Here is a 12,792-nt window from a genome sequence, read left to right as displayed (position 1 = left end):
GACTTGTGATCCTTCTGTCTCCAACTCCTGGGTAGCTGGGTTATAGATGTACAACTACCATGCCTGGCTCACCTGCTGATTTTTCCCACTCCTGGTTTGGTTCGTCTCCTACCTGCTGATTTCTGATACCAACTCCTGCCAGCACTGCTGGTGAACCAAGCATGAAACCAAGTGAGGGGCTGAGTGACGCACCAACTCCTGAGGGCCGCCTTGAGAGCTGTCTGGCCTTAGGCAGGACAGTTAAATTCTCTGGGCCTCCACAGGAGGTGCTCAGTAAACATTGACTTCTAACATCGTCCACGTGCTCAGGACAGTGGGGCCACTCTCACTCCAGGCGCCCTCTGTGAGGGAGGCTCCTGGGATCTCTGTCCTGGGAATGTTGCCATCCGTACCCCAACCCAGCCTGTCTGCTGGGCTCCAGGTTGCTGGCTCCAGCCCGTTTCTGCTGAAGAATTTTCCCTCAGCACCTCCTGCCTGCTTGGCTCTCTCTGTTCATGCTGAGTCCCCATGTCCCTCAGAGACATGAGGGCTGGGACACAGCCATACCAATGGATGCCATGCAGGGTACTGCCCCAGGACGGGCCACACTGAAGTTGGCAGGACCTGGCAGCCCCTGGGTTCCAGGAGCCAGGCACTGGGAAAGGGCGCTCTCTCCAGCAAAATTGCCACCCTGGGCCACTTAAGCTGGGGATTCATCACCTACAATCCAAGGCCTCTTGGCCTTCCTCAACTCCCCCACCCTGACCACTTCTCTCTCTGTGTCCTCTCCACTTCACAAAAGGAACTTCTGTTCTTCAGATGCTCTGCCTATCAATAGGGGTGGGGGACAAAAGCCACCTTGGGGGTGTCAGAGGCTCCAGAAGTACTGCTACCTGGTGGCCACTGCCTGCCTCCACACCTGCACAGATATGCCAAGGTCAACCCACGGTTATACAGGGGTGGACAGAGTCTTGTCGGCCCTCCTAACCCAGAACACAGAAGCCTGTCTCGGAGACCCAATCACCAAAGCCTCCGGGGGCCACCCATTGAAGACACTGTGGACTTGAGCCCCAGGTCAAATGTACAGCACAGCAGAGGGTAGGGGAGGCAGAGGTTCCCAGGAGGTAGGCCATCCCTTGGGATGCCAGGGCCTCATCTCTCCGTCCCTAGGGAAGGAGACAGGGTCCTACCAGGACCCTAAGGAAGGTAGCCTCGTGACTGGGGCTGGGCAGAGGTCTGGCAACCTGAACTGCATGCACACGGGGACCCTGGAGCTGCTTCCTGTGGCCAAGCTGTGGTGCTGGGAAGAACTCTCCCCAGGAGCTGCCGCCAGAGCTGCTTCCCATCACCATAGCACTGTAAGACCTCCATGTGGGCTGTGGAGCCTACACCCCAGCTGCTGTGCCCACCTGTCTGACTGTGTCTGTCCATCTGGCATTGTGTGTCTCATGTAGTTCAAAAGAGCAAGAACCTAAGAAGTGGGCCTGGTGAGTCCTGCTTCAGAGGTGAGAAGACAGGTTCAAAGAGGACGCCAGTCAGGCTCAGAACTCCCTCAGGATAAGGGCCTGCTTGGAGGAGGGTGGGGTTCAGGGGCTCACATCTACGCGTGGCCTCCACCTAGGCCATGGTGACCTCATTCTATAAACAGAGGACTGAGGCTGAGGTACTAGTGCCCCCAGGAGGAGTCCCTTTGAGTCCAAGTGCTGGAACACTGCCTGGTTAGGGTGCCGCAGATAAGACAAGAGTCCCTGGAGGCTGGCCAGTGGCCAGGCCCAGCAGCACTCCCCACAGGGAGTGCTGGCCAGAAGGCCACCTGGTCTCGGCCAGCAGGTGCCTAATGAGCCTCACACAATTTTCATACATATTTTTCCAATAAAAGAGAAGACACCAATTGCTGCCTCATGGAGGGGCCATCTCCCCATACACACACCCTGCTGGCCCCACTCCCAGCTTTTAGCAGTGGCTGTGGTGCAGGGTGGGGCCTCAGAGGTGGGGCAGCAGGTAGACAGCCCAAGATGCTGGGCTGGGATTGGCAGGAGGCCTGAAAGGTGGATGCAGGAGTGTATGAAACTAGATGTTTCCTGACCACCCGTCTGTCTACTTGGAGGAGGAAGATCCCCAGAGCACCTGCATGATAGCTGGAAGCAAAGCCCCTGGGGGTCCTCATGGACAGGGTGAGCTGGTGGGACTAGCAGTCTAAGCCCAGTCCCTGGCGACTTTGGAGGAAGATGTACAGTCAGCAACTGGGCAGAAGAGCTGCAAGCCCCGTCCAGGAGGACATCAGCTCTGCCAGGCATTGCAGGACATCCCTGAGCCCAGTTCGGGTTTGATGAGTTAGCGCTGAGACCCCAGCACGCTGACTTTTTCTGTCTCCTGCCCAAGTGCAGGTCTTGCCGCTTCTCATCACAGACCTTGTCCACTGTTGGCTCTTCCAGGCCACTGTGTGCCAAGGAATGTGAGCAATCTGCTGTGGAAGACACATGTGAAGCGAATTCCCCATCAGCAGGGGCCTCCAAGGTCCCTATGAACTTGGCTGCTCAGGGTGTCCTTCTACTTGTCCTGGTGTCCCTGAGGACCCCTTTCTCTCTCATCTCGGTCTGGCTAAGGCAGGAATGTCAACACCTCAGAAACACTGCAGCAATGGGGTGCCTCCACTTCCCCTTGGCAGGCGGAAGGGGCATGGCAGGTCAAGGTGCAGCAGTGCCTACGGGGAGGCATGTAGTGTGCATTCAGAGCCCAGTGCCAGGTGGAAGGAAGCAGAAGAGTCCAGACTTTCCCACTCATGGTCCCAAACTCAGGGACCCAGCATCTGAGGAACTGGCACCATTGCCATGGTGGCCACTGAAAGGTCTGAACCAGAGACTCCAGGTGCTCTTGGAAAGGGCAGACCTAGGTTAATGAGGAAGATGTGTGAATGCTCCAAGGACTTGTCTCCCTGCTCTAATAAAAGCCACAGGTCTGCTTGCTTTGCTGGCCACTCTGTGTCCCTTGCTTATTCCAGCTTAGACCTCATGAAAGCCACCATCACCCGCTGGCTCTCAGTAAGAAGCAGGGACATAGAAGCACAGGGTGAGAGCTGCCTAGGCCCCTCTCTATGCCTCTAGTCACTCCTGCTTCATTCCCTCGGAGGCATGGTGACAGAGGTCAGGCTATCCCACCCACCTTGACAGCCGCCCCTCCATGGAGCCAGGGGCTCCTGTGCCCCTCCCCACATGGGCATATCCCCAGCCACCTGTGTGGGTACCAGCCCAGAGTGCAGCTGTGGAGATAGGCTGGGGACTGCCTTGCCCATTCTTCCTGGGGCACAGGAAGTGAGCTCCTACACAGGGACCCTGCCCAGTGCCTCCAGCAGAGGTTTTCCTAACCCCCGCCCCGCCCAAAGAACTCTCCAGTTGGAGTGTGGGCTGTAGCCCTGGGGTCCAGAGGACCAGCTGTGGCTGCTGAGAGCAGGGGTGACAGTACTGGGCGGCTGTCCTTGTCATCTGCCCTCAGCCGGGCGGTGGCTTTACTTCTAGAAGACAGGAGGGTGGCAGGAACTGCCTCCCTACGGCTCTCCAGTCTGCTCTGCTCAGCTGCAGAAAGTGTGTTCTCCGAAAATTGGTTTTAAATTGAAGGAGGTGCTGAGGGACGTGTGGCTTAGCACCCTCCCAGGTGTCCATGATCTAGTTTCATTAACGAGATCAGGACAGAGATGCAGCGCGCTGAAACTGTTAAGCCTGTCAAAGCGCCTCAGGCAGCCGCTGGCTGTGGGTGGCAGGAAGGAACTACAGGGTAGCGGCTGAGAGCAGCATGGGGCCTGTGTTCAGGAACTGATGGTTCCCCTCGGGCACACGAGCCTCCAAGGCCATGTCTGCACTTTCTGCTAGAGGAACTTGGGAGAACAACCTGGAGGCATCACAGGGACCAGACGCCGGATGGTCCTGGGGCTGCCCAGGCCATGGTGTCCGAAGGAGCCCAAACAGCCTAGCCCCTGGGTTTCCTTGACAAATCACCTTGGGTAACATGGGTCTCCTAAACCGAGTCTGCCCAAACCCAAGCCCACCAGGCTGTCCTGGGCTGGCTCCAGAGGCCCCCTATCCAGGTCAAGTATATGTAACTAGACACATGAAGGGCCATAACACACTGCACACCCCCCCAGTGAATGTCACCCCATTTCACAAAAACTCAGTTTCTTCCTCAATATCCCCTCCTCAGAGGCCAAGGATGGTGTGCACCAATCCAGGACCCTGTGCCAGGCTACCAGGCTCACTCTGAAGCATATGACCTCCCCACCTCCATCTCCTCGGCCACATGGGATAGGGAAGTACTGCCCGCAGGAGGTCGCAGTGGTGGCAGGTCACACCTATGGTGAGCACTGAGCGGTATGAACCCTGGGTTAATGGGGACTTCTGTGCTAAAAAGCAGAGTGACTGCATGGACCTAGAGGCCACCCTCTCCAAGTCTCTGTTCTGGTGAAGCTCACAGTACAGTCCAGAAGCTCTTGCAGCTGCTCGCCAAAGCTTCCAGGATGCACTGTGGGGTCCTGCCAGGGCTGAGTCCTGCCACCACCCCATGGGTCCCCCAGGCTCTGCACAGACTCAGGGCTGAGTGGGCCCCAACAACAGCTGCCCCGTGGGCACTCTTCCTCTAGGGTTTCACAAATGCTCACCAGGCCTGCACTCCACAGCCAGGGAGCCTGGGCAGTTGCCTGTGGCACAAACCCCTAGCCCGGTGAGGTCCCCGCACCCAGGGAAGCCACCAACCCCATACTGCCTCTCTGACAGGGAGAATCCCAGCAAATGCAAATGCTGGGTCTTTCTTCCTGGTCTCCAGGGCCCACCCCTGCTCAGATCAGGGTCTGTGGGGTGGGCAGGGCAGCCCAGTAGAATTCACTAGGAGGGAAGAGGAGTGCCAGGCTCACCTTGTCGTCCACGCCGCTCTCGCTGTCACACTGTGGGGACAAGAGAAAGAAAGAGAGAGAGAGAGAAAGAGAGAGAGAGGTAAGTCAGGGCCCTTCACCACCTGGGGCATTGGGCAGCAGGGCACAGAGTGGGTGGCCCTAGCCACATCTCAGCTGGGAGCCCTGGCCAGATTCTAGAAGAAGCAAGTGCTGGCAGGGCTGAGTGGCAGGACCAAGAGGTAACAGTGGGAGTGAAGGAGACAGACACAGGGACACTACCAGGCCACTTGCCTCAGGCAAAGCCCCAGGCCCAGGCTCTGTACCCTCAGAGAGAAGGCCCTAGTGGCCAGCACCCCAGAGCAGACACAGGGGCCCCAGCGTGATATGTGAAGCTTGCCCGCCAGGTGATGAGCAGGGCAGCCTCACCCTGCCCAGACAGATATGCTGGTCCCTGTGAATCCCTTGGACCTCACCCATGGGGTGAGCTCTCCGTGCGAGAAGCCTAGGGTGGGAGGGGAAGCCCCTACCATGCAAGAGGCTCTCACTCCTGGGCAGTGGTCACAATAGCCACTCTACACCCAGACGGGATGGGGCCCAGAGTAAATGGATGATGCCACATATGCCTGGTGACCCAAACAGACAGAGGTACTACCTTGCAGCTCCAAGAGTCTACGTTCCTTCTTGTTTGAAATTTAGAAATTTAGTCAGAGGCCCCAGCACCCCCAGCTCTTGCTGGCAGGCGTGTGGGGGCAGCCTGTAGCTGAGGAGGGCTGAGGCTGACCCACACTGCCCCCCACAGCACTCAGGGCAGAACTCAGTGCTGTCAGAGGACCCATTTGTTAGCTCAGCAGTTAACCCAAGTTTGCGATTATCAAGAATACAAATCTTCGTTTCCATTTTCACTATGCAGAGCTTTGAAAAGGACACAGTACTCGAGGAACAATGCAATTTCCCCTAAAAGAATAAAAAGGGGGAAAAGAAAAAGCCATTCCTAGCAAGTGCAATTATGATACGTTCATGTCAAACGAATTATATTGCCGAAAATAAATCTCCCCAAGATGCACGAGAGGGTGATCCGGCTCCAGTCAGACGTGTGCACTGCTGGTTTTATATGTTGTACTCCACTTGATTAATATAGGTAATCAAATTATACTGCCTTCCACCAGGGCCCCAAATTGAAGGCTATAATGTTTTCAATGACAAAGTTCATAGAGTTGTATAAAACCTGCTTTCAGCCACTCACTGCAGCCGGAAGCACATTTCCAGCTCACAGACAGTGCTGTGCTGGGATGGGCACACAGGAGTCTCTTGAGACCAGCAGACCTCATACTGCAGCTGATGGACCTATCTGCTTGGCCACATGCTGCTCCAGTGGGTCGAGACTCCAGGGTGGGTACCCTCACCCCAACACAGGCAGGATAATAGGGGTTTCTCCTGGCTGTAGGCATGGCCAAGCCCCTCCCAGGGTGCTGACAGAGAAGTGCTGGGCTGCAGGCCCCTGCCCTGGCCGGGCCCTGAGTGTGGTATACAGGTCCCTCCCAGGCACTGAGGTTGCAGGTGTAGGGCTCACTGAGGGCCAGGATGGGGCCCCTGGAGGCCTCAGTCTCCCCATCTGTGAGGTGGCAGGACTTGGTGAAATGGCATGTGGGGAGGCCTCCATGTTCGGGAGGAAAGTCTATGGAGCACAGCTGCTCATGGGAGAGTGTCAGGAAGACTAGAAGGAAGGTGGGGATGGGAGGACGGAGGGCAGAGGCTGGAGAGGTGAGAAGGCCAGGACAGGTGTGTGACATGGGGAGAGGGCAGAATGGGTGACATGAGTGTCCCTCAGGACAGTCTTATGCCAGCTGGCCAAGGCAGGGCTGGGAGAGCGGAAGCTATGGCCTGTGGGAGGGAGACCCTGTCAGGCTGTTAGCTGCTCCTCTGATCTGGCTGTCCAGGACCACACTTGACCCTCTTTGCTGAATTAGCTCTACAGCACCTGCCACCCATCAGGCCTTGCCCTTTGCTCCAGCCCCAGAGCCCCTCTGGAACCTTGGCTGTGCCAGGACCCTATGATCCAGGCTGGTCACACACTTCTCCATCGCTTTTAGGTTTGAGACTGGCCAGTGGTAGTGCCTGAGGAGGCCATTTTACGTGCCCAAAGGCAATCAATGGAACCTTCTAGGGGGCACAGGAGAGGATGCGCCCCAACCCTGTGCCAATTGCAGATGTGGTGAAGCACAGGCAGGGCCACCAATGAATTCACATTTTTAAGTCCTACCAAATTTATGTTCAACTGCAATAGAGCCAGAGCAAGTGAGGCAATTAATCAGGTCAAGGAGGGAAAAAGGCCACATCTGTCTTTTGGAGCTGCCTGAGTGAGGCGACCTTCACGGGCCTGGGATTGTGCTCAGGAGCCCTTGGGGTCCTGGCCCCAGTGTGGGTGTGGACAGACCTTGAGCTCAAGGAGAAAGTGTATGTATGGTTGGGGGTCAAGTCGGAGCAGATGTCTACTCTGATGCCACCCTACCCCTCTGCGATGCAGCCATGGGCAAGTTCTTTGACCTCTCTGTGCCTCTGTAAAACAGGGATGACAGCTCATGCACAGGGCTGCTGTGTGGCTTAAATGAGCAAACACCTGCAAAATACTAGGCCAGCGTTGGGCAAATGGTCAGCAGAATACGCACATGTGAAGATACCGCCACCAGCATCATCGCCATCACTATCATCTTCTCCACCCTAACCTTAACCCAACCTCCTGTCACCCACCTCACCCTTGCGGGCATCTGGCTTTGTCCCCAGAAGGCCCAGTGTGAACCTCACCTGACAGTACCTCCAGTGCTCCCTAGAAAAGCCTGCACAGGAGGTCGGGAGCACTTGTTCTCCATCACCCAGGCTTCCCCACACCCCTCCAGAAGCCTGGCCAGCTGCCTGCTGGGGTGGGGGCTGCTTGTCACCCCCACAAACTGAGACACAGTCAGCATGGCTATTAAGCAGCAACAGAAACACGCCTTTTCTTCTGTATGCGTGTTAATTACTGCTTCGCAGCAGTGCTCAGAGGAGGGCTGCCTGTCTCCCACTGCTCAAACAAAGACATGAAAATTCATGAGCAGGGACCTTGCTGCTGGGATTGGCTGCTCCCTGTGATAACTCAGCACCTGGGTCTGGAGGGGCTGCCGGGCCCCCGAGAGCCACTATGCAGGGTGGGGAAAGAGCAGAGGGGCCCTGGAGACAGTTCTGACGGCCTGGAAGGCACAGGAAACTGCTGCCAGGCTCTGAATCTGGCTCCTCTGACTTACTCAGGGGACCCTACCTCAGCCAAGGCAGGGCTGCAGCTGGCCAAGGCAGTGCCAGGTGTGTGTGCGGTTCTGTTCCACTGTAAGAACTATACTGCTGCCCATGGGGTCTGGCCCGCAGGGCTGCCCCAAGCAAGAGGAAGGTCTGACCCTCCTAACCACAGGGCTGCATGCAGCTGAGCTGCATACCGAAGGCAGTAAGAGAACCGGAAACCTCCAACATGGGGGATCAATGGCCTTGGTTAAGCAGGAAGAGGCCAGCATATTCCATTCAGCCTGCCTGAACACAAGGACAAGGTCTCAGCTGTTCAGTGCTCCAGCCCTTACTGGACCATGCGCAGGTGACCCAAGGCAGGCACAGGTGCTCCATGATTATTGTTAGCATGCTGAGCTTGCATTCTGCGTCCCTGGGGATACAGGGATTTCCTGGTAGGCAGGAGTTCACTCTGAAGAGCTGTCACAGGTCTATGCCTGTGTGCACACGTGCCTTCATATTCTGAAGTGTATGCTAGGTCCAGGCCTTGCACATGTGACTCCCAGACACCCTGCTAGCAGGTGCTTCTCCCAAGTCTCTGTGTGGTCTGATGGGCTGACTGTGCCTGGGTTCCTGCAGCCCCACGGGACACACACGGTAACTCAGTTGTGTCTGTCTCAGGCCTCCCACACATGCACTCAATTTCCCAAATGGTGAGGATGGGGGACCAAAGTGTTCATCCCATGCAGCCAGGCATCCAGTTTGCTGCTCCATGGCTGCTCAGTGGCGCCTGCAGGTGACCTGGACAGGCTCCATGGACATACCCCTGCCTATCCCTCCCCTTGGGACTGATGACCTTTCTGGGCGGGGGTGCCAAGTGCTGTGGTGGAGCGGCAGGGCCTGTGTGAATCCTGACTTACACTTCCTGGTGAGGGGCCTCGCTTTGGGTGCCTTCTCTGTGCAATGGGACCACGATGCCCCCCAGCTGGAGGCCATGGGAAGAAACGTGGACTCTGTCAGACACCAGCCCTCAGCCTGCTCTGGGGTGGGTGTGATGCTGGAGCTATGGCTACACACACTTGACACTGGCACACTTTAACAGAGAATGGATGCTCAGAGTTAGGGATTTGCTGTGGTCACACAACCTTGCCCGGTGGCAGTGGGGCAGGGGGGTTGTAGGGCCAGTTGTAGTGGGGTGAGAGATCCCTCCTGAGCCCAGGGGATGGCCTCGGATGAAACAGTGCTGTGGACAGCCCTCCTGGGTTGCAGGTGCTGACACTGTGAGCCCAGAGGGGGATCTGAAGCCACCTGATAGCGGACTAGGAACCAGCAGGGCTGGAAGGATGGTTCTCAAGGACATGGTGGAAGCTCCTCAGGCTAACCAGGATCCCCACATACCACATTGCACCCCTGGCTCCGGACATCTGCCTCTCATGCCTCCAACACAGTGGCCAGTGCAGAGGCCTGGACCGTGCCCATGGTGGACCCTGACTGCAGAGAGGAAGGTCCCCTGGCCCAGGAGGCAGAGCTGTGGGAGGGACAGGAAAGGACATCCAAGTGGGGAAGGCACTGGCCAGAGGGGAAGGGGGTGGCCTGGGAGTAAGGGGAGGGGCAGTTGGGCAGGGCTGGTGAGAATGAATGTACAACGGGGCTGCCAGAGGAAGACTTAGGAAGCTCAGCAGAGTGCCTGAGGTGAGTAGCCAAGGTGGGTGGACTGAGGTGACCCCCAGGACGTGCTTATGGACCAGATATGGGTGGCATGTAAGTGGAGGACAGCGATCAGGGATGCAGCCCAGCATGGGAGGGGAGGGAGACGCTGAAGAGAGGGTGAGGGGAGGGAATTGCAGTCAACTGAGGGGGTGGAAGGGATGGGACTGATGGGAGGGACCATGGGGGTGAGGCACAGGGGCTGGGGCCCCTCCCCAGAAACAGCTGGAGGGTGGCTGGTGGGTCTGAGTCCTGGATCCAGATTGGAACCGGTGGTCAGGACCCTCTGCCTAGAGCAATCAACATTGCACCTGGTTAATTATGCACCATAAGCAGGTAAGTGAAGGGGCCTGAAAATTCCATTCTTGTTTACGCAGCTAATTCACTGTTTATGAGTGTTTAGGCTTTAAAGCAAAACAAAGCACTAATTACCCAATTAACGAGCAATTAAGTTACTGACAGCCTAATAGCCCATGGGCATTTGATGGTGAGCTTGGCCCCATGCAGCTGGGGCCTGGTGCTGGGCTGCCTCGGGTGTGCACCCTCAACCTCCTGCCAGTCCTCAGCCTGAGGCCCCTTTACAGGAGGGCTGTGAGGACAGAAGGTGGTGCTGACATCCTGCCTCCTGCACAGACTTCCCGGGCAGTTTCTGGACTGGCCTTCAGGGTAGCCTCTGCAGACGCCTTGGCTGGCAGCTAGCACAGCAGTGGGACATGAGGGACTGACACCTGGTGAGGAGGGGTCGGCCTGGAGAAGAGGACCCTCCCAAAGCCTCAATCTCAAGATGACCTGGAGCAACATTCCAGCTCCTCTGGAGCCCAGGTGGCGTGAACCTGACCAGGGATTCGGAGTGGCAGTTCCCCAAAGCTCTTCCAGAAGCCCTGCCAGTCTGGCTTCTCCTGCCAACCGGCACTCAGCAGCAGTCCTTCCCTAAGCTCTGCATGCAGCCAAGGCCCTGTCTCACCACATGCAGTCCGCTCCTATCCAGAGCCCTCATGGCACATATCAGTGATATCAGCCTCAGCCCACTGAACCCTACCCTGAGGTCAGTGAACAAATGAACAGAGTGGACGATGTGTGAACTGCCCTGGCTGTCACAGATGGGGGACACAGGGCCAGAGGCAGTCCTATAAGGGGAAACTGCCCAGAAACACACCATTCTGGAATGTTCTACTGATGATTAGGGCTGAAAACTCAATCATCTAGTTCTTGAACACAGCTCTGCTCTGAAAATGGCTGTTATTTTTAGTTTTCTTGGGCCATGCTTACACAAGCAGCAAGGACAATCTGGATGAACATTTGGCATGCACCTTTTCTGAGCTCAGGACACTATGCCTGGAAACACATCACAGATGCCTCTCATCCATCTGCTCCCCAGGATCCTGTGTCTGGGCCATGCCCACCAGTGCTGCCTCTGACTCAGACCTGGAGTTCACACACACACTGAACGAGTGGTTCTGCTCAGAGCAGCTCTCTTATTTCCATTCATTTCACAAAGGTGCCTTCAACACCACAGGGTTCATCTCTAACGTAATGGGCACACGTTCCCCACCCCTGCCTGGCCATCCCATCATTCCCAGCTCTGTCCACCTCACTCCATGTCAGACTGTAGCCCTAGACTACTTTCCCCTAGCCATGCTGACCTCAATGTGATTGGAGTTCTGTACAAATGCACATTCACACAGTGTGTGCATACACAGGCACAGCCAGTCACACACAGCTGAATGCTCACAGACACAGAACCACAGGCACACAGTTGTATGCATGTGCACTTGCACACTCACACCTACAAGAACCACAGGTGGGCTCCTGCTGGCCCTGTACCTGCTGTTCCTGGCATAACCTTCTCCCTTTCTCCAGTGCTGTGCTGATGTCACCCTGCAGTCCCTACACCATATGGAGCCTAGTAGCCTTCCTGCGGCCCACTTCCCATCACTTTCTACTTTGACAGCCCCCATGTTCTGCTTCTCCTCACATTCCTCCCCTCAGATGCCCAAAAAGCTGAGCCTGTCTGGTTCCCCCAACTGTGTAGCCTTGATAGTGTTCCACAGTCCCGGCCACAGCTGATAGTCACCATGCTTGCGGCCTGTGCCAGGGTCTGTGCTCCCTGGCCTCACTTGTCCTGGGCATCATCCTTGGTGAACCCCTTGCCTGGGTGTGGCAAGGCAAGGCCCCCCTGCACATCCATGCTCATCCCTGGGGCTTCCCTTCCTCTCTCTCATTAGCACCTCTCTGTGCAGCCCTGGCTGGGCTGGGATAATTAACGAGCCAATGTCAGGGAATGAATAAAAGAGATGGCCGGGCCTGCCAGCACACGGCTGACCTTTCTCAGAGTCGACTGTATTAATATATTCTTGTGTTGTCAGACTCAGAGTGCTAACTGCCTCATGAATTATTTATCAACACAAAGTCTTAACCAGAAACCCTGTTAACATTAATCCCTAACCTTCTGTGTCACGGCAGCTCAGCCTGTTCTGAATAATTGAATTTCAGTTTCCGGCGGGCCCGACCTCCAGCAGCCCAAGCTCCGGCCTGGTCCCCGTTCCCACTGGGTCACCTTCACAAGATTACCACCCAGTGCTTCCCTTTGGGCCACTCCGCTGTTCTGCCTGGTGGTCAGTTGTGGTTCCTGGGACAGAAGGGTCTTCAGACTCAGACCCTGGCTACCACTTGCCCCACGGGACTCCTTCAGCACGTTCTGCCTGGAGGTGCACAGGGTGGGGAGGTTTGGGGTAGAAACCTCTGGGACTCAACTTCCCTGGGCTGTTCTGAGCAGCTGGGGCCTGTGGTGCCTCAGGACTTGTGGTGAGGGGTGGGACTGGACACAGGGAACTGGCCACCCAGGTGATGGCAGGGAGTAGCTGCAATCCCCAAGACCTCCTGTAGGAATCAGAGCATGTGGGGAGCATGGCCATCTCCTTGATGACCCACTGGCCCACCTGCAGAAGCCACATGGTCTGAGTGTTGATGCCTGCCTG

The 12,792-nt window shown here is 56.6% G+C and overlaps 1 protein-coding gene across 9 annotated transcripts in view; it reads right to left on the bottom strand.

The window, feature by feature from the left end:
• Fbrsl1 (fibrosin like 1) overlaps window positions 1-12,792 on the bottom strand; it is a 76,752-nt gene that overhangs the window by 22,656 nt on the left and 41,304 nt on the right. For 6 of the 9 annotated variants that reach the window (XM_074061031.1, XM_074061039.1, XM_074061030.1 and 3 more), the window contains exon 5: window positions 4,880-4,909. The exons of the other annotated variants lie outside the window; for them this stretch is intronic. In XM_074061031.1, the coding sequence (XP_073917132.1) occupies window positions 4,880-4,909 (30 nt within the window). The remainder of the gene's footprint in view (window positions 1-4,879; window positions 4,910-12,792) is intronic. 9 annotated transcript variants of the gene reach the window in all.

Source organism: Castor canadensis, chromosome 18 (genome assembly GCF_047511655.1).
Source record: "Castor canadensis chromosome 18, mCasCan1.hap1v2, whole genome shotgun sequence".
Classification (NCBI taxonomy): domain Eukaryota; kingdom Metazoa; phylum Chordata; class Mammalia; order Rodentia; family Castoridae; genus Castor; species Castor canadensis.
Note: the sequence above shows the minus strand (reverse complement) of the source record. Positions and strands in the feature narration are given on the sequence as shown.